We start from the raw sequence: 22,920 nt of genomic DNA on the forward strand, positions 1-22,920 counted from the left end.
AGTGTAGAAGAAGACAATAAACATGCAAGTGGTTCTTCCGTGTTCAGTGAGGGCAACAACGATCAGCTGATCCAAACTGTGATTGCTTGTTGATTTAATCAATTGGGAAAAGGAAAGAAATGGAGGATTTTTAAAACTGTGTGAATGATCTGTGATCAGAATCAGGAAGATTTGCAGAAAACTGGGAGCATCGGAACACACTTTGTGACTGAGGCCTCTCAAAGTGCACTGACAAATAAGCCCACAAAAATCTACCTCGCCGTTCCTCGCTCTTCCTGCATATATACTAAGAAGCAAATCTTCTTCAAAAGTGCACAACTATTATTTTGTAGAGTGTGTCATGTTGCAAAATCCAGATTATAAATACACGGCACTCAGAGCCAGGTCAGAGGGATTTGATCACCTGACAGCTCCAGAAGAATTCTTTGAAGATTTTGGCACGAGTGGAGGATTCACTCACATGTGTTCATTTGCATATGTGTGTGTGTCTGTTGACGTCTACGCTCACATAAATAAATGCATGTGTGTGTGTGTGTGTAAATCATAAATTACAGAATGTGCAGAAGCATGCGTTGTTGCTCATTTATTAACCTCCACCTTCATATTTCGAGTCTGTCCGTCTGCTCTGAGCAGCAAAGGCTGATACCATTAGAAACAGTGCCTGGGCCTGCACCAGTGCTGCCTCTGTCTGCTCCTAATGTGAGGGCACATTTTTCAGTCTAACTTAGTGACTTCAGGTGTTTGTCTCTGTTTGGGCTGACACCACGATGGCCTTGCAGCAAACAGATGCCTGTGTGGCCTCAAACCCCTGCATGCACTCAGGCTGAGTCCGAGAGGTAAATGTTACACACACTGAGGTGAACACTGATACACTGTAGTGTAAGTTGATCTGATCTGGCAGCATTCACACAGGAGAAGTCTCCCCAAATAACCTGCAGCTGGAGCACAGAGGTGAGTAAGGTACCAAACATACAGATCTTAAAAAATAAAATAAATAAAACCACTGCTTTGATGAAAAAGGAGCTCAGCCACAACAGTGAAGATTTACTGTTTGTCTTCGTTCATCAACAAAACTGATCTGAGGCCAGAAAATATTATTTGACGCTGAGAAGTTTAGTGGCAACGTGATCCTATCATTGGAAATTAATTTGAGTAATTAAGACGTTAAATGTGTCGCATAAGTTTGTTTAAAAATAAATCAACAATAAGCTGCGGACTCTTGGAGGTGTTGGAAATTAATCTTCCATAAAATTATCTCCGAGACGCCGTCACTCACTGTGTTCCGCATTAAAGTGCCGTGAGGGAAACCCTGAAACCCTTTTTCTTTCTTTCTTTCTTTCTTTTTTTTTTTTGCAGACCTATTAAATAATCCAAACCTGGCATTAATATTACAGCCACGGGAGGAATGAGCTTTGCATGCGTGCGGCAGAAAACAGCATGAAAGAGATGGGCCAATTAAACAGACGAACAGGACGGACGGGAAACCGTAACGTGCAAAATTCAGAAGACGGCGATAAAAGATTGTAAGAGATTGTAAAACTGAGCCGCTTTAAAATGTGCGCGAGGAAATAAAATTACGATTTATTTGACAATACTGTTTGTTGAAAACGTGTAAAGTTTTCTGACGCTTCAGCGTGAAGGATCCACGCTGTCTTCGTGAAAAAGAAATTAGCAGAATTAGCTCGAGTGTATTTTTCTAATATGAGGTGCGTTGTTTGTTTGTTTTTTAAGCGTTGTTTAATGTGTTCCGGGGAGCGCGTGAAGCTGAAAAAATTTTAAAAATAAAGTGTAATTATCCCCGCAGTGATCACGCTGCTCGCCCCTCATTTCAAACAAGAGGTGGAAGAATAAAGTTTGAATAAAGTACAATTTCTCCACGAGCGATTTTTACAGTAAAAGTCCGACACGTGCTTGTGGACTTCTTTTTTTTTTACTCTAAATTCACTGTAATTATTTATAGAGAGTAATCATCGGATAAGCAAAATAAAGCGTTTGTCTATTTTTTTCCGTAAACTGAGAGAGAGGAGAGGATGGCCTCGGGGAAGCAAACTTTCTGTTCCAGCTCTGAAAATGTTCATTTTATCACCCGGAAAAAGTACTTCAATAAATCAGCTCCTCTGCACAGTCACACGTGAAAAGCTGTGAACGTGTCAACACTTACGCGTTATTTCTCTCTGGGACAGGTGCTGCGGATTCCCCTGCTTGCGTCGGGACATCGCCCTGGCATTTACACTGGCATCGCCCGGAGAGCGGCGCTGGAAGGGTCGGCTCTCCTTCTCCTCCTCCTCTTCCCGCTCCGGCTCCTATAACCGACCAATCCGCCCACAAACAGCCTGCTTGTTGGTCCCCCGAGCTGACCACTAGATGCTGGGCCGAATATCGCCCTGGAGGTGATCTCTTCAGCGGGCAGTGGCTCCTGCGTTCCGCGGTGGCCGGCCGTGGCGCAGCGCCGGGCGCTCGTTCGGAGTTCGGTGCCAAAGTGTCTGTGCGCCTCCTTTCTTCGATCTGAGGTGAGGGAGGGGGTCGCTGTTCTCTCCGTCGCTTTTACACCATCTGTCAGCGGCGAGCCGAGAGAGGAGCGGAGAGCGAAGGATGGAGAGACGGAAGGAGGCGAGAGGTCACCTCCTGATGGTCAGTCTCTAACTGTGTCCACTATCCGGCCACGCCGGACACTACCCGCTCCTGCCCGGTGGAGGCGTGCGTAAAAAAGGAATCCAGTTTTCTTCCCGGCACTTCTCGAAATGTGGCCAAGTGGCTGGCACTTCTACTGCACTGACAGCAGCGGCCGGGCGGGTGAGACTTTAACTGTTCGAGTCAAAGCAAAGCCACTGTGTTTGCTCTCTGTGAGTCCCGCATCCCCCGGACTGTGCGTGCGGCTCTGAGCGGCTCTGTGTGGCTCTCTGGCTTCTACGATGGGAGAAAACTCAAGTTCAAGTGCGGACGTGACGTTCAGTCTGCGGTGAGAAGGGAAAGTGGAGACTGAAGAGCACTGGGGGCGACTAGTGGTAGCTTTCACACACACGTACACACACACACACACACACACACACGTGGGTCTGTGGTACGCACGGCAGCAGTGGTCAGAGTCGCTCAGGTAATCTCCGCCAATAAAGCCTCACTGCCGCATTTATTTCTGTTAAAGAGTGACCCGAGGGGCTTCCGTACCTGCTGTCCACATGATGCTGGACTCTTTGCGCTCACATTTAAAATCCACGCACTTCCATAATGTCTTAACAGACATAATGTCTTAACGTTGCGCTACTTCACTTTGTCGGATCCACTTGTCCTAAATTCACATTTTTATTTGACCATCCTAAATATGGTGACTTTTTACCGCATCAGAGGCCTTCCCGCTAACTGTACAGCTCCTCTCCCCTTTCAACGTGCACATGTGTAAAAACAAAAGTACTCCTTAAATATTTTATGATGCACACCGTTTATTAGCAGACCGCCTGAAATGTCATTTCACATTTATTTCACTCCGACTTGGAGTCAGATCAGTGCGTCGCTGTGGCCTAAATTTACGCACAAACGTATCGATCACACGCACATGTTTGACGCGTTTTTCATTCACATCCAAATTAGTTAATAATAACCCGCGTGGGTAGCTTCTAGTTTGTAAATACACGCCTCATTCTGTCGGAACTGTTTGATGGCATTACAGCATTAATCAGTTATGTAAGCGATATGAACGTCGGGGGATTTAATTCAGGCGCTCAGATCGAGACTTTCAAAAATTGGGCAGGTTTGTGACCTCACGGTGACTCCAGTGCCAAACTGGAGGAAAGAAAAAATGATGGTAAGGATTTAAGCGGATTTCAAGTGAACAATATTTTGATATAATTGGATAATTTAAAGAAGAACTTGGAGAAATGGATTATTTTCTTGTTGTTGTTATTTTAAAAAATACAGTTAGAGTGTGTGTGTGTGTATTTTAGTTTCCAGGCTGATGACAGATAAACGGTTTGCTGCAGCACCCACCGTTAAACAGAGAGGTGGGCACAGCAGAAAAGCCTGTGATTTCCACACGTCGTCGGTGGGAGAGGATACGAGGATACGAAAAGAGGCGCAAGTGAAATTTGGAGAAACCTGGAGGTGAATGTGTGTAAAAGGTGTCAGTCTTCCTGATGAAACACCACCTGACAAAAATATCAGTGTTATTATTATTATTGTAGTTTTAAAGCAGAGGCCGTTTAGCCTCGAGTAGAAACTGCAGCTGAGAATCCTTCATCCTGCAAACACATCCCCCCACGCGTCAACTTGGTTGCTCAATCTCTCTCCTCAAGCCTCACAGTAGGAATGGTCGCGGCGAAGGCCTCGGGCTTCTTTTCATTCCTCCCTCCTCGCCTGTAGCCTGTAGCTTGTTCCTGGGCCAGGTGTTGTCAGTACCACATATTTCAGCGAGAATGCCTCTCCCCATCTATTTGGACTTTTTCCCTCGTCTGTCCTTCTTCTTCTCTTTCTCAAATATATCTTCACGGGGCTCATCTCGACTGCGGCTCGGGCTGTCTCCCAACCAGCCTCTGCCTATTTCACCAGTATACTGTAGGAGGACATAAATAGATTTCCCATGCTCATTTACGAGAAAAAGAAGAAGATGGCAGGTTTGTCCAAATGCCTTTGTCGCTCACACAACAGAACACCCACTTTCATTTGGGAGGGATACGTGCAGCACTTTGTCACAATAACAGGCGACAGAGAGCATTATGTTGAAATGTAAATCATTGTCAGTTTTAAGGCACCACTCGGTGCCAGCACCTTTTTTTTAAAATGAAGATGTGTGTTTAAAGCTGCTTTAAGCACCTCGTGGATGTAGGAGCGGAAAAGAAGAAGACGCCGTCTGCATTGTTGCTCAAATTCAGTCCACACGTGCACAAAAACTTCAGAGATGCCTTTGGTTCTCAGGTTCCTACTCGGAAAAGCCTGCGAGTAATAAATCTGTTCTAATTGCAGGTTTAAGATGCCGTGTTGACTTTTTAGGCCATTTTTTTGCCATCATCAAAAGCAGTGTAATACTCACTGTTTTGGAATCATGAGCACCTTCAGCATGAAGTGACACTCCAGGCCAACATCACAATCTGATGTGCCTCCTTGTCCTTGCAACCTGATTGGCTCATTAGTCAGATGGGCGACAGGTGCATCATTCCACTTTCTTATTGGACATTTTTGGAAGGCGATTTCTCACTTAAAGGCCATCAGTGTGAGTTATGGCGAATGGCTCCTGGCATCCTGCTTTTGCCCTTCCTTCATTTGCATATATATATGAGGCTGTTTGTTTTTATGTTAATGCTAAATAAGCCCCCACCCCACCCCCATCCTCTCAACCACTCCTCCTATCGCCCATCACCTCGGTTGGGTGGTTAAATTTTAATTAGAGGGACATGGAGATGTCCTTTAGAGTTTTAAGATCACTTTGCCAACAACTGTTCGCTGCTAATATTGATGTTGATCTGTTCAGATGCTGGCTGGCAGATAAAACAGAGTGTGGAGAGAAACAATGTGAGATCAAACATGGAGAGCTCACTGAGAGAAGCCAATCAGAAGCTTCTATACTAAAGCTAGATACACCCAGTAAATGCTGTTTTTTATCATGGAGTTATAAGCACAATAAGCACACCCTTTTTTTCCATCTGGACCTGGATGGAAAAAATGAAGATCATTCTTTGAGATTTGGTAAAAAGCTCCAATGAACCCTTTAAAAAGAATAATCACACAAAGATTTCACATATCAGTGACCTGTTTAGGCGATCGGTTAGCTTGGTCTGTGTCTTTATATTCCATTTTTTTTATTTAGAAACCTTTTTAATCTCCTTATGGAGAACTGTAAAGTGAAATGGTCATGTCTCTAACATCTTCTAGTTTTTCACATTGTGCTTGTCCAGCCTAACCCTGAGCCTGAACTACTTCTACATGTTACAAGAGGTTAAATTCTACATTTATTTTATTGTTGATTTAAGATAGACCAATGCTAAAGACACACATTAACCGCACTTCATATTTATAAATCCAGTTTATCAAAGAGCAGCTGACCTATCCACTGTTAACATCAGCATTTTCCAGTTTTTTTAAAATCCGTTCGTTGGTGATGAAAAAGCAGATTAGAAGTGCTGGTGATGAGCTCCGCTCTCGCTCCCTCACAGCTCAGCACGATGACCCTTTGAGCTCAGACCAGCAATGCAACACCACCCTCTATTGGTTATCCACTGCCACATGCAAACCACAAGCCCCTCTGTGGCACTGAAAGTGTGTGTGTGTGTGTGTGTGTGTGTGTGTGTGTGTGTGTGTGTGCAGACAGTAGACTCTTTTGTTCTTGCTGTCTGAGCCTGTTTGAAAGTGTTATTGATGACTTTGAACATGTGTTCTGTGGCTCTGCCTTCATATATATTATACTATACCTACTTGGATTCACGCCCTCTTTGGGTGTTGCCTTGGTTTATTCTCACGGTGCTGAGCGAGCCTCGTTATTATTGCTTCAGAATGAAGTACTAAGTGAATAAAGCTCGACTCTGATAGTCTCTGCATGGGCTGAGGAGTGAGTGTTTGAGGGCTCGCGGAGGAGCGCAAAAGGCCTTAAGCACAATTACCAATATCAAAGTTGAAATTATTCCGTTTAAAGAGAAAATGCTAATGATGGATTTATTTAGAGCAAGTTAACGCCGCTGAACCCTCATTACGAGTGCGCACGTTTTCACACAAACGTGCGCACTCGCACTTCAAGACCTATTTTCTCTCTTTTATTCTTCCCTCCTCTGTTTTCAGAGAGGTTTATTTTCAGAATCATTAATTCCAGCACAATTATGGCAGTGGTTAATGTATATGTTTGTCATTATTCATTCTCATATAATGAGGAAACAAGAAAAAGGATGTGCTCTCAGCCCAACATGTTCTGTCCTAATAAGCTTTGCCTTCAATTAGAAGCTATTTGAGTGGACCAGCCCACTTAGGCTGTATATACTGAGTCAAACCTGGAGCTATACACACACAATGTTATGCTAAAAATATTTTGGGGGGTGAAACAATGAATCAAATCCAACTCCTACCCGAAACCATAGATGGCAGGGTGGTGTGCTGATGGATGAAGCTGAACTGGCGGATTTCATCATAGAAACTTCTTAGAAACGACTATCATAACTGTTATTTTAAATACCAGTATGCGCTCTGAGTTTCATAATGTGCACATATGACTGACAGAAATGTGTGTAATCTGTGTCTTTGTTTCTCCAGTCATCTCTGCATCAGCCTCGAACATTTTATAAAACAGCATTTCAGCATAATCTCTTCAAGCTGAAGGAAAGTGTGCGTTTCTATTTCTACATGAATAATTATTTAACCTTACGATAACTATGTGCACCACAGCCCAGTCTTTATGGGCCTGAGGCCTTAAAATGACATGTTCTCCTGTCTCTTATAGGTGGATGTAAAGGGTATAAAGTGAAAGGAAGTCATACACACACACTATAAAGTCAAAGCACCATCTTGTGCATGTAAATCGCGGCCGAGCCCTCCAGCGGAGAACACTGTGTTGTATATTGAGGCTAATTGAGATCTAAAGCAGGCTGTCCACCTAGACCACTTCAGGACCTCTGAAACCAAAGCCATTCAGCCGATGTTCACCAGCCACCATTCACCAGCTGTTGGACCAAACATGATTGTTTGTCTGCAGAAAAATGGCTAAATCAGGTTTGTTTGGCAGCCAGTTGACAGGCCTACTTCCACAAGAGTCTCTAGAGAAAGATGGGAGACAAAGCAAACAAATGAGTGAGGGAATGCACACACAGACACAAACACACACACAAGCCTTGGCATCTGATAGAGGATCCCTGCATTGCCAAAGCTTTGTATTCACCACAATTAGCTCCATTCTCAGACGTTTATCCTATACCCAGCACTGCTGAGCCAAGTCCCTGCTTTTGTGTTGGAGAACCTCTCGTGTCCTTTTCCTTCTCCAGTGCTGACATGACTTTTGCCTGTGTGACCCACACTCTGCCCTGATGTGGATAAAAAAGAACAATATGTTGAACATACAAAGCCAAATCACACAGGTCGTCTTCCTTTTTTAAAAAGACAATGAAAACAGTGTGAGGCTAGCTCTCTTTATAAACTCACCAAAAATGCGGAACCTGTGACAGACTGAAACAAGGAAAGCAGCACAGGTTTAGTGCTTGGACCCCAAACACTGCAGGAGTTTGGGGTTCCATTAGAAAACATAATAAGATGTAATGACTCAAGTTTGTCAGTGTGAAAACGTGCAGATATACTTGGCAGTAAGTCTTCCTCAGCATCAAGTCAGGGTGTGAGATACTGATGAGCTGAAATGATCAATACTGAAGAAAAGCAGTTCTCCAAATGTTAGACAACTCACACACATAAATACACAATGGTAACAGTGTAACTGTGTGAGTCCATGTACATGAAGCCAAAGTTCAACTGTTATCAGGTTGAACTGTGGCTGACTCCTGTGCCAGGCAGAGCGGAGCCGGTCCATCACCACGATGCATTAGAGAAAGACAAAGACATCTTCTTTTAAAAGTAATCGAGTACTGAAGAACTGGCTTTAAAACAAAACCATAAGCTTGCACACAAACAGTAAGCACAGGACAAGATGAAGGTCATGCTGACCATCTCCAAGAAGAAGACACTGTAAGGAAGAGTTTGCTTTAAAAAATGTTGAAAAGCCATCTAGAAATGTGGATAATTATTTCTCATTGTGGCTGAAAAGTTTAATTATCAGAGAATTTGTTAGCTTTTTTAAAACATGGTGTTACAAAGTGTATTATAATTTGAATACAATGCACAAATCAAAGCATATCCCAGCATACAGCACATGTACATACATATACAAGCTCCTCACATGCATCCCTGTACACAAACACTCGTGTGAACAACAGTCAAATTATGAGCGCATACCCAGAAAAAAACAAAAACAACTATGTTAAATAAAAGTTTAGCATCATAAAAGAGTTTCAGAAGATTTTTTTAAATGACTCACAACAAAACTGTGGTCGCCTGTAGTTTAGGTTGGAAGCCTGGTTGCTATTTTCTGAAGCACTCAAAGGCAGGGTACCGAGCACTGAGTGGTGCATGAGTAAAAATGTGAGTTACAGTTTGTAGATGGGAAAAATGTTCATGAGGGATTTTGCAAAAGAGCATCAACACATTGCATTATTGGACTGTTGTTTTCTCAAGTCTATGTTGATAATACAGACACACATGCTGCTGTTGAGTTTGAAAGCTGAACTGGGGACAGTCAGAATGGTGAACTGCTCTGTGTAAAATGATCAAAATGGAAACATTTATGGAATGAAGTCAGATTTTTGTGCTTTCCAGTGGCAACAAGGACCAGAGGTCATGGAGCCAACACTGCATGGCTTGAGCTGGAAGAAGGAAAAATATCAACGTTAACATCATTTTGGAAAATTGTCATAAGTTACACTTCTAATTCTACACGTCACAGGGCTGTTGCACACCTCAGATGCGAGGCTTATCTTGGCTGTAGCTACATGGCAGCATAGCCAGAATCAAACAGTCTTTGGACTTTTGTTTTTTAACAGCTTTTGGGAAGCATCAGTGTCACACATCTAACTGTTACATGGTTACAGACTGCACGGCTGTTGCAGCATAGCAACAACAATATCTTTTTGCTTCTGTGTTCGGCAAGCCAGCTTATGAAATGCAACAATGTGACTGTGCCTGGCTGCTGTTGTTACACATTAACACACAGACGTCGCTGCCCTGGGTTTGAACTTGTAGTCCGACTACACGTTCCTGCAGCTGTTGTAAATGACATAAAACTGTTGAACTTTTATTTTTAAGATTCACTTCAGGCTGTCTCGCGCTTTTCTGTCTGGAAATCTGTTGTACGAGTCTGGGCTTGGAAGTTGCCCGGACAGCGGTGCTCATCTGACTGCACTGTGCAGTCAAGTGTAAAATTTGACGAAGGGGGAATTATGGTGTGGGGTTGGTTTTCAGGAGTTGGACTCGGCCACATCAAGGTCCATAATGACATGGATGAGCGAATTTGATGTGGAAGAACCTGACTGGGCTGCACAGTCCTGACCTCTACCCCACAGAACACCTTACAGAGATTACAAGCCCGGCCTTCTCATCCAGCATCAGTGTCTGAGCACACAAACGCTCTCCTGGAATGGTCAGAAATTCCCATAAACTCTCCAAATCTTTGTGGAAAACCTTTCCAGAACAGTTGAATCCACTGTAGCTCCAAAGGGTGTGTGACAGTATATTAAACCCTTTGGATTAACAAAGAGATGTCAGTCGAGTTCATGTGCACGTGAAGGCAGATGAGCGAATACATTTGGCAGTATAGTGTTTTACTTTTAGTTTATAAATACTGTACCATTTTTTAAATTAATTATCATCAACACAATCTGCAGCATTAAAGTAATTTATACAATAATGACTCAATAATTATCGTACAATCCTATCAGCTATGATTCTACATAACTATATTTTTATTTAACTTACGTGTATTTTGATGTAAAAACATTTTTTACATAGAAATAGACTCCTATGTAAAGGGTCTATACATTCACACATATAGATATATAGTATTAAGTATTAAAATAATGATATAATGAAATCTATATAATATAATGATAGACACACTTAGTTCTAGTCTTCCTTATGTGCCACACCACTGGCTAAATCCTGATACAAGCTCTGTTTATTTTTCCTTTAATTTGTTGCAGATGTTTTATTAGGATTAAACACTGACTAAATAGACAATATTGCCCACAGAGCTCTATTCTAATGGTGCATCTGTTAAAGCTTTGCCTAAAAAAGATGCTGGGTAAATATGATGTTTCTTTATCTCCTTGCCAGTCTCTCTGTTGGAGCTCTGCTTGGTTTGCTGTCCTCCACTGCCCTCTCCTGTTCTGTCCTCTCATTGGACGTGTGCTGCCTCCAGGCTCTTCAGCTCGTCTGCTTTTCAGCTTCTGTTTCTTAACCTTCAGGATAAAATAGCTAACTAAAATGTAGATTTCCACATTCCTACTTAATTATTACTAATCTGTAGTTTTTTGTGTGTTTGTTTATTTTGGTCAATTTTGTTTGTTGTTTTGTTTTTTCACCAGTTATTTGATAAACTCTGGATTAAATGTATCAATACTGAGTACTGAGTTCATTTACCTCCTTTTACTTTCTTATCCTTACTTCTGTCTTCCTCCCTGTCCCATCCTTCTTTTCTCCTCTTCATGTACTTGGGCAGAAGAGCCCACAGTGCCAAAAACCATCATGTCACACCCCCTCCGTCCACCTGAGCAACTGAGGCCACAGCTGCGGTGATCATTGATGTGGTCAGAGGAAGCACGCGTGCACTCACACACACACACACACACACACACACACATACACACACACACACAGGCAAAGGGAGCTGGAGTGGCAGGTCTGGAGGATTCTGGGTCAGACCTGGGAGGTCTGATGAAGATAAGGTGGGACACCAATACTGGGCCTCTTCACCGCTCACTGGTCAGCACACTGCTGTGCCTGGCCGTGTGTGCGTGTGAGGGGATCAGGTCTGATCTGAGCTGATTTTGTCGACTCTCGGTCCCCTCAGCGGCATCTCCTGACAGGCCGTCACACCATAACCAGGACAAAGACCAGAGAGGGGGAAAGAGCAGAACAAAGGGAGAGAGAAATCACTCCGAGCACCTGTGTGGCCTGCTAATAAACTCACAGAATAAATACTACAATTTTTGGTATGGCTTCATTTAAAATGTAGCCAGTTACAGTCAATGTAACATTTTCATTCATATTTCAAATTTTGCCTTTAAGGATACCATTTATACCCTGAAGAAAACTCTTTTTTCCCATTAGTATTTTCTAGACAGCAGAGACATATCGGAGTTCTAAACCCTTAATGTCAAAGATTTGGGATAAAACTAGAGATGGGACGATACCACCTTTTTATGTCAGATATCTTGAACTTGCCAATACCCATATAAATCCGATAGAATCTATTTTTATAATCAATAAAACTGTTTTTTTTGTTCATACTCAAATTTTAAAAAACAAAACACAAAAGCTATTCTGTTACACTTGTACGCAAAAATACACTGCACCCAAAATATTTCAGAGTTCAACAATACTGATGTTTTTACTGAAACTTTTAGCAGAACTGAAGTATTTAAAGTAATATTCAAAAAGTAATTTAAAATGCAATTTTGTGCAGATTTCAAAAACTCGGTTCTTAAAAAAAAGTGCAATATCAGCACAAAATAATGTTTCTATTCAACAGCTTAAAAAAATAACATGTTGTATAATGGAGCCTTTTATACTTAAAGCTGAACATAAACAGACATCCAGAGTGGAAAGCAGTGCAAATAAATGCAAACATGCTTCATGACACTTACCTTTGATCAGGATGGATGTCAGTGTGAGCTGTTTCTATCACATTTATCCTCAGACTGAATTTTGTGTCATTTCTATACAAAACTTAACACAAGTATGAAAATGAAACTGTTTAGCCTGCAACAGTAAAACTTGAGTCTGTCCATCGTACGATCAGACTTAGCAATGACAACACAGATGTGTGAGCTCCATATATCGGTTGTTAAGCTTAACGTGGGAATGCTTTACCAACATTCAGAGATAAACTTACACACTTGCTTTACTTCTCTGGAATAGCCTACTCAGAGATGAAATGCCGGTTTGGCAGCGCGTAGCGAGGCTCCAGATGCTTTCAGTGTGAACTCCAGACCGCCGACAGGTCTCGCACACAACAGCTGCTCTATCATGTGACGCATACTGCTCCGACATGCTAACCTGGGTTACGCCATGTCGCAAGTTTTGTGAGGTGCTTTTGTGATATTTAATGGATCGGGTTACACTTTTTTTTCTCCCCAATATCCGATCCAGTAATTTAGGTCAGGTCGATACTGTATATCAGATTGGTCCATCCCTAGATGAAACATCCTTCATGTTTGGAGTCTAAACTTAACCTAGAAGCTACAAAACATTTCTGTGCTGTGTTGCACTTAATTGTATCATATTCAGAGATTCATATATACAGTGGTCAGTAATAGAGGACTTGCCTAGTATCCAGAAACTTCCTTTTATTTCATGTTGACCTATAAACCTCTTTTCAGTTCTAAATAAAAATGTAATATTGGGAAATTTTCAGGAGACCTAATCTAGAAAAATTCAGTGCAGTTGGGGGTCATTTAGGCTTGCAGCCAGAGAATTCAGTGTAGAAATTCTGTTCTATTCTATTCTATTCTATTCTATTCTGTTCTATTCTGTTCTATGGTCTACTGGCTGTTAGTCTCTTGCAGCTTGCTGCACTCTTGACAGTTGTTTTCACCTTTCTGCACTCATTCCTGTAACATATCTTGTATATCCATCCCTCCGTTCTCTTCCACTTATCCTTATCAGGGTTGCAGGGTGGCTGGAGCCTATCCCAGCTATCATAGAGCAAGAGGTGGGGTACACACAGAACAGCTCACCAACCCGACGCAGGGCGAACACACTGAGACATTCACACCTATGGGCAATTTAGAATCACCAATTACCCTGCCCCTCTAACTACATGTCTTTGAACTGTGGGGAGGAATCCAGAGTACCAGAGAGAACCCATGCAAACAGAGGGAGAACATGCAAACTCCACACAGGACCTTTTTGCTGTGAAGCACCAGTGCTAATCATATTAGCCAAGTTAATCAGTTGGAGAAAACTTGTGTATTGCAACAATAAATCACCATTTTCTAATACTAGCTCTAGTTCTACCAGTAACTAACCTTAGAGCAGTGAAAGCAGAACCAGTAACAGCTTGTCTAGCATGCTGAGTCTGCCGTCAAAGACCAGTCGATCGACATAATGCAAGCATAAAAAGCCAGAAAAAAACGTATGGCCTCTCAGCTTGACAAGCTTAAGCCATTGTTAACTGAAGATGGAGAGGCTTGTGAAATGCAGAGACACCACAGGTTCCAAGGAACCAGTTTCCAGGAATCCAAGGCAAGCATGCTTTCAGTGACAATGACCAATTGAGCTACAAGATTGCAGCGTTGGATGTTTGATGATTGAAAACAAGCAAGAAGCTTAATGACACAGTGCCTTTAAGATAAACAAAGCGAGATTACTTTGACTTTGCTGTTTTGTCTACTTTTTGGATTTTTTTAGGCAAGCACTGCTTGCCTTCCTTGTCCTGAAGGGGGGAAACTGTGACACAGGTACTGTGAGACCACAATTTTAGGAATTTTCATTTGAAAGCTAACATCATCTGTTCAGGGTATTTTTTTTTACCAATTCACGGTAACAGCTGTCTCATTGTCCTTTATGTATTATAAGATAAAAAACACAGACAGCATAAAAGATGGCTGTAACTCACGGGTCTGAAAAATGAAGTCAACATGGGAGTGCCTTAAACTTGGATTCTTTTTAACAGCCACAACCAGGCAAACTTTCTGTTGTATCAAAGTGTATGGGAAAACTTCCCTTAGCTTCTTTTCACTGTCACTTCTGTAAACACTTTATTGATAAGTTTATAGGTTCTGTTGTTATATTCAGGTGATATAGAATTTATTTTAAAAATTATAGTAATTCTAAGTGTAATAAATTAGGATTATTAGCTAAGGCCAAACACAAGTCTTTAGCTAATGAATGGGCAGTTTCTCTTATCACAAATGGTTTCTTTATACTGTCTATGGTTAAGATCTGACAATTTTAGAAAGAGGAACCAATCAGATGATGCCCTCTAAGGAAGCACTTGGCTCTGATGGGAAGATTGAAGATCAAAATTATGCTTGTGTTCAAAATGTAACCTAATGCTAACCCTACCTCTAAGGGGTGATATGATGGATGATAAAAAATGTCACTACACTCCCACTCTAGCATGGAGGTGGGAGTGTGGTGCTGTGAAATGTTTTGCTATTTTGGGGAAACTAATAATAGTAGAAGAAAACATTATTTCTACTCGACCCAGAGGTAGAGCAAAGTAGAGAGACACTTACAGGAGCCATACAGCGCAAGTTAGAGTGTGGGCAGAGCACAGGGACAGTTCAGGGGGTTGACCCAGAAGAGGAGGAGAAGCTGAGATGAGAAATCCTCCAGGCAACAACCAAGCATCAGTTGTTCAGTTATGTGCTGGAGGCTGACATAGCTTGGGTGCTTGGATGCTGAGTTCCTGGTTTGCAAACCACATAATCACGATGAGGTTTGAGTGCTAGGTTGTAAGTTTGTGGACCAGGCAGCCGTGACAAGGCTTGGTTGCTGGTCCTTAGTGTAGTCTCATGAAGCATGGAATTAGGACCCAATGGAGGACTCTGAAACAGGCTGGTGTTAACACAAGATGCACCTTTTGATAGGTTTACTGAAACAACATGCAATACAAAACTCCACAAAGCCAGAGGAAAACAGAATCCAAAGTTTAAGGGTAGATAAAAAGATGCTGAGACAAACACTGAGTGGAAAACTGTATGCATACAAGAGGGCAGTCGTGAGAAGTGAAAACACCTAGGAAACAAGAACAGCTGAAACTAATCAAGAACAATCAGAATAACTTTATTTATCCCCAAGGGGCAATTAAGAGCAGCATGACGTTGAAGATAAGGACAGGGCATAAACAGGCAATAAGAGTGAGATAATAAATACACAGAATATACAGTATATACACAGTTTTTAAAATTACACAGTTTTAAAATTAAAGTGACTAAAAGTGAGTAAAGAGTCGGCAGTATAAAAAGAGTGTAGTTTATGTTTGTGGGAAATGGTCTTATCGGCTGGAGTTAAAAACCAGAGTGGCTTTGGGGACAAAGGTGGCTCTGCTCCTCTCAGTCCTGCAGGAAATGCAGCGGAGGTGTCGCCCAGAGGGGAGCCATTGAAATAGAATAGAATAGAATAGAATAGAATTCAACTTTATTGTCATTGCACATGTCACAGGTACAGGGCAACGAAATGCAGTTTGCATCCATCCAGAAGTGCTTTAGCCGTGATATAGATATATTACAATATATATTAGCAATAATATAGATATGTAAGTATGTTACAGAAATGGGTCTATTATGGTATGTTATAATGTACACGGTATGAAGTATGTTATGAATATTCTATAACTATAAGTATGTACAGGCTATGAACAGGATATAAATATGAAATAAAAACTATACAGAAATCTGAGATATACAGTTATACAGAAATGTGAACTATGCAAGTTATAAACAGTTGTAGGATTAAAAATTATCGTATGTACAGAATGATTATTTACACAGAACTATACAGTAGTGGTAAAGTGCTAGTGGTTGTGGGTGTGTGTATGTTCGTTCAGTCAAATGCGGGGTGAAGAATGTGAGAGGGGTCATTGATGATTTTGGCTGCCTGTCTAAGGGCCTGTTGGCTGAAAACCTGTGCCAGAGTTCTGACAGGCAGGCCAATGATGAGACAAAGGATGTAAAACAAATACAAGGCACAACAGTGTACAAAAAGCAAAGAAACAAAAAGGCACTGGAGACGCTATATTAAACTGAAACAATAGACTCGCGATAGAAACAGAACACAGATTACAAAAGTGATCCGAACGAAAGACTAAAAAGCCAAGAGATAACCTAAAATACAAGGATTACAAAAATGAGAACCTTGGGAACAATATCCAGACACAGTAACAAAGATATTTACAATTTTCCAAAAATGTTATTCTACTGAATGCTCGAGTAAATGTTGGCAGTTTCCATTATTTAAATATTTTCTGTGCAGCACTGACATTGTCAGGATCTATTGCTGAATCAAATAGAGACTAAATAAGATTGATTGTAATCTATGGATCAGTTATTAGAGCAGCTGCAAAAGAGTGGCAAATGCATGTATGCTTTCTATTACATACAGTCAGCATGTGTGCGTTTGTGTACACATACATGCAAACAGAGTACATGAAGCAGAGTGGAGTGCTCCTGGCTGTGATCATCAGCAGGACAACAGATCTCGATCTCTCAATGTAAGGATTAACTCAGACACCACATTTTTGGTGACTCACACATCCTCCACTACGGACTTACCTTGTTAAAGGTATTAGGGTTCAAGTAAGTGACCGATCTACATGTCAGGTGACTAAGTAGTGCTTTATCCACACCTTAGGTCAGTTAAGACATCTTTATCTGTGTGTGTTGGGATGGGGACAATGGCAGAGCTGAATAAGATAAAACAGGAGAAGAAAGACTACAGCAGGCAGGCCGTAGGCCACAGACAGACAAGTGGAGGAGCTGATGGCAACTGACAGAAATGTCAATTTTACACACACTTTAACACTTGATGAATTGGTTGAATCTAGCAGGACAAGCACAGAGATACCAGAAACAACCCCCCCCCCCCAAACAAAAACAAAAAAACAAAAACAAACAAACAAACAAACAAAAAAATGCTGGGGCTCAGGAAAACAAAGTCCAATAAATCAAAATCCCAGCAGCAGAAGTCCAGAACAAAACAGACAACAGATCCAGAGGACACGTGGAAGATGGCGGCGATAGAGCAGGTCCAAAGGCTGTCTGCGCCGGCGAAGAAGTCCAGTCAGCAGCCTGGAAGGTGGCCCTGCTGCCTAGCCAGATGTGGACGAGGTTGAGCAGGCTGAGCCGGACGTGGACGAGGCGGTGGCATGGCGACGAGGCAGGAGACTGAACTAGATACGACTGAGCAGGAGACCCAGTCGGGCGCCCGGCCTTCAGCCCTATGGGCTGAAGTGGTGGTTGTGGTGGAAGCAGAGCAGGTGGTTGAGTGGCTGACTGCACAGGGGCCTGAGCTAGTGACTGCACAGACCAAGCAGTGAGGGTTTGTAAAAGTGTGGCTGAGTCCTCTTTGCCTGGACTGCCCATGCAAAAGAGTTCAAAACAGAGCCTCGCTCTCAGATCCGTTATATTTAGTTTTATTAATTTAATGTCCAAAAGACTGACGGTACAGGTAGTGAAAGACAGGAAGTGATTGAAAAACACTACCTGTTTAAGTCTCTTACAATTTTCCGTGGCCTGGATTACGCTCCTGCAGTAATCCCGCAGCTGCTCAAGCATTTCTTCCTCCATGACAAAACCTGAGTCCACTGGGTCCATTTTATGGTCACGTCGTTCTGTCATGGTGTGTGCTGTGAAGGCAGGAGAAGAGAACCCAAACGCTGGACTCATTGAGGCAAAACGTGAACTTGAAAGCAGCTTCATTGCTGACCAAGGAAAACCAAACAGAAAACCTAAACTGGAAAGCTAGAACCAAAATACACAAGAAAACATCAGGAGAGACACAGCACGAGGGAGAACTGACGTTAACGATGCAACGCTGAACAGAATAAAACACAGACAATAAATACCGGAGGAAAACGAGGGAATGAGGACCAGATGAGGTACACAGCTGATACAAATTAACAGGGAGACTGTTACGCCCCAGTCTAGGGGTACAGGAACGCAACATAAGTTTGAAAAGACGGCCCCGCCCTGGGGTCCGTTCTTCGTACCTCGCTAAGTAAGTTAGCCGGATTTGATTGTTGACGATTTCGCGTGATCTTGGATCGTTCGGTTCTCCGAAGTTCATCCGGGACTTGCTGTCATAGCAACAGATCCGTAAGCGTAAACCTGCTCGGGAGCAGGCTTACTTTATGTAAACAGGATTAGATTGCGGCCACTCAGGTATGTCCGCTGCATTTATACGAAAGCAACAGCGATATTTCTCCACTGTTTTTCCATAAATAAATATTATCAATGTAACTAAAGATAATGCAGCATTTGATTCTTTTATTGATTTCATACAGATACATACAGGTCATTTCCTAAAAAAAGGGAAATGTACTATTAATCATTCTATTACATGTAGTAGATTATGTCAGATGTAATTCATATTTTAGAGTAGTAATAGTAAATTACTACGTGCAATCAAGATGAGAGACCACGGCTATAAAAGCGAAGGTGGATTTGGGAAGTCTGTCGCAGCCATGTCCTGTCCGTTTGTACGCGAGCAAGGAAGGTGCAAGATTGATAAGGAGAGTTTACAGAATTCAGCGGATATTGCGGGATAGACGGGATCCTTTAGCTCGGCGCGACGGTGTGCTCATAGAGAGATATCGATTCTCCCGTGAGGGTATTATTTACTTAACACTCTCTCTCTCTCTCTCTCTCTCTCTCTCTCTATAGATAAATATATATATATATATATATATATATATATATATGTTTCCCAACTTAGTGTGCATGCTTCAGTCACCCCTTGCATGGGAACAGGTAAAAGTGATTATGTCAAACTACACACAAAAAAACCCACAATGTCAATAAATGTCACAGTACAAAAAGCCGGGGTGTGACGAGGGGGTGCAGGACCACCACCTGTCTTTATTTGCTCTGCCCTTTTCTTGGTTGCTGTTATAAACAAACAAACAGATTATTTCAGGGTCTCTTTTCAAGAGACTAAAAGAAATATAAGTGATAAATATTACCATTCTGTGGAATATTCTTATATTTCACTTTTACTTGTTCCCATGTTCTAGTGGGTCCTGTTGTGGCTCTAATGTGGAAGAGGATATGATGTAATATAATATAATGTGGTATAATATAATATCACATGATATAATGTAATATCATGGATCACTTACGAGTTTAATTTGTCAGCAACTTTCTGCCAGCCCTCTCTCCTTGCTTTTGCAGCCTTTGCAGTGTTCCCTTGCGTTTTAATTAAACTCTGAAACTCCTGATATCCCTCAATCAAGAGTTCTTGGTCTGCTGCCGTCAAATACTGTGCGCGCTCCTTCGACATCTTCGCCGACCAATCACAGGGTTGCCGATCAATGTTTCTACTATCGATGCGTAGCCCCTTTTAAGCCACCCAGTGATCTCAGATTACTTCATCCAGCTATACTAATCGTCAACAACAGGTGTGTTCGGAGAACCGGATTAGCGAGCTCAAGGTTAGCGCGATGATTTGATCTTGGATGTGTCATTTGATCTTGGATGTAGTAAGCGAGGTACAAAGAACGGACCCCTGGTCCCCAAAACCATACACAGAGAAAACCAATTTCTTAATGAATGGTGGTTTATTTTTGCTACACTGGAATAAAGAAGCTCAGGGGTGAACAAAGGCCAAAATAACAAACAAAACAAGCTAAGTCAGGAGGAGGTGCTGTCTAAACCCTATGTGAAACCAAAAACCAAACAAAAGACAAGCGCTACACCTTACTCCCTGACCGTGATAAACAGGAGAAAACAGTGCAAGGAAAAACAATAGGCAGCTCACCCCTTCTGTTCCAGTGCTATTTACAAAGTGCTATTTACAATGAAAACTAATGTACACACTATATACAAAACTGAGAAAACCGCAAAAAGTCACAGGCACAAATCTCATGGGTTTTGGAGGCCAGGGTCAGGTCTGCTGCTGCTGTCAGTGGCTGCCCCGGGACAACTGCTGGTAATGGATTTTGAATGCGGCCACATGATCCGCGGACCAATCAGGAGCCGTCAGCTCATCCAATCAGGGCCTGCAAAGATTTAAAGACACAGACAAAGAAAACACAGCCACCAAAACAGAATCTGGCCAGGGCCATAACAGAGACACAAAACTAGAAACACTGACATGAGACACAGAGTTTCAGAGTAAAACAGGAAATCCATAGACCAAAACTCAAAGGCACTGAACTAAACTTATATTAAACATTAGAAATAACAAATTACAAAAACAATACACAAAACACTGGGTCACTGACCCAGGACCGTGACACATACGTAGTGAGGAGGTAAAATTATTAACAAGATAATCGACCTCTGTTGGAGTAGCGTTCAGATAGCTGCTCTGCTCTATGTTGGTACAGGGCATTGAAGATGATAACAGTGGGTGGATTATATTCTTAAACTTAGTTACAGCACTTTCAGAAAGACATCTACTGTGATAAAGTCTACTCTCCACTGCTGTGTAATCAATTATTGTAAATGTAAATGTTATCAGGAAATGATCAGACAGCAGAGGGTTTTCAGGAAACACTGTTAAATGTTCAGTTTCTATGCCATATGTTAAAACAAGATCTAGAGTGTGATTAAAGTGGTGGGTGGGTTCTTTTACATTTTGACAGAAGCCAATTGAGTCTAATAACAGATTAAATGCCATGTTGAGGCTGTCATTTTTAGCATCTACATGAATGTTAAAATCACCCACAATAATTATTTTATCTGAGCTGAGCACTAAATCAGATAAAAAGTCTGAGAAATCAGAGAGAAACTCTGTGTAAGGCCCAGGTGGACGATAGATGATAACAAGTAAGACTGGTTTCTGAGTTTTACAGCTGGGGTGGACAATTAAATAATTAAAAGTCTGTCTGGGTCTTTGGTTGATTGATAGGCTGGTGTGGAAGAGTGCTACCAATCTTGGTATTCTGAAGTGGGCTTTATAAAAAATTGGGAAACTTTCTGGGGGAAACCTGGTCTTGTTAGGAGAGATGGTATCCACTCCACTTTATAGCTCTAATTTCTAGAAATCTGGTCAAATTTAAACCCCACAAAGTGTGACCTTCCAGAGTTGGGACCAGGAAGCAGAGTTGCAGTTTTACATGCCTCCCTGCACCTTCTCTTAAACGAATCAACACCTCTGAGTTATATAAATATCTGAATCCTCGAAGCACAGGCCGAGGGGTGTGTGTGGGTACTCTGAACTACCATTCAGCACATAAGCACAAACAACACTCAGGACCCATTCTCCAACCCAACTACACAGGAAGCCAATTCACATGAATTCTACCAATTCTGGTAGAATTCATGTGAATTGCCAAGTATTGCAAAGAAGAGTGGTCAAACATGCAGCCAGAATCATGCCAGAAGCTTGATGATAGCTACCAAAAACATCTGTTTGAGGTGCAACATGTTAAGAGACATTTAACCAAATGTTATGGTGTGTGTGTATATATATCCAAGGACATCCAAAATGAATAAAAACCTTTGTACCAAGTTCTTGTTTTTTAAAGTCATTAAAGATGCATGGTGTACAATCATCCCACAGTAGAAAAGAACAGTTAAAAGAAGTCATTATATACATGACATTCATGCCCATGAGTATATATCAATATGAATCAACTGATCCGGTTGTTATCCAAGTGATATGAAAGTGTAGGTAGAGAAGATGGATTTAGCGACATCACTGGTTCATAAAATCACATTCTGATTTTAATCCTAGTTTCTTAGGATTAAAAACAGATTGTATATAGAAGGTGGGAATAATTATTGTTGCCACTGGTTTCGGGCATTTTAAAAGCAGAAAGTTGGTGTTTGGCAGCTGTCACATCTATGTTTGTTTTTCAATGAAAGTGGAGTGGAGTGCTATCTAAGCTTGCTTGATGCGGTTTGCAAGTTTGGTTAGCAAGCTGCATTCTGCAATTACACAGTCCCTCTGTGTATGCAACACACGTGCACAGTCAATAATTGACTCTGAAGCACAAAAGCCTTGGAGGGAGAAGCCCACAGCAAAAGGTTATTTATTATATAACATTATTAGATTAAATTAAAGGGGTCTAAAAGGCACCAACACCATCAACACACCTGAGAGGTCCAGGTTGTGTTCCAATTATCCCTACACTGTCCAAACAAATAAATATTTAAAAAAAAAAATCATCCAGAAAAAAATTGTAATTTGTAAGTAGCTTAGGTACCAGAAAAATGCTGTAAAATAATAGAAATGTACAACAATGTGACAGATGTTTTCTGTAATTATATTACATTTTTGTATCCTTCCAGAACATAAAGTTGTTGTGTCTTTAAATTGACATGAAATTTTTTGTGTAGATCTACAAACACACACACACACAGACACACACACATTTACAGTATATATTAAATTAACTACTGTTTTTACTGTTACAAACTTTATTAATAAAGTAGTTATACTGTATTTTTCGGACCATAAGGCGCACCAGATTATAAGGCGCATTAAGTGAAACAAAACAGTCGGATAAGTCAAACTTTACTCATC

General features: G+C 41.5%; 1 protein-coding gene across 2 annotated transcripts in view; it reads right to left on the bottom strand.

The window, feature by feature from the left end:
- bcl11ba (BCL11 transcription factor B a) overlaps positions 1 to 3,264 on the bottom strand; it is a 37,746-nt gene extending 34,482 nt beyond the window's left edge. Inside the window, exon 1 of one of the 2 annotated variants that reach the window (XM_005477715.4) lies at positions 2,162 to 3,264. In XM_005477715.4, the coding sequence (XP_005477772.1) occupies positions 2,162 to 2,216 (55 nt within the window). In that variant the 5' untranslated portion in view covers positions 2,217 to 3,264. The remainder of the gene's footprint in view (positions 1 to 2,161) is intronic. The other variant, XM_003456198.5, reaches the window with a different exon arrangement.
- Positions 3,265 to 22,920: the final 19,656 nt, after the last annotated feature.

This window comes from Oreochromis niloticus, linkage group LG19, assembly GCF_001858045.2.
Source record: "Oreochromis niloticus isolate F11D_XX linkage group LG19, O_niloticus_UMD_NMBU, whole genome shotgun sequence".
Lineage (NCBI taxonomy): Eukaryota > Metazoa > Chordata > Actinopteri > Cichliformes > Cichlidae > Oreochromis > Oreochromis niloticus.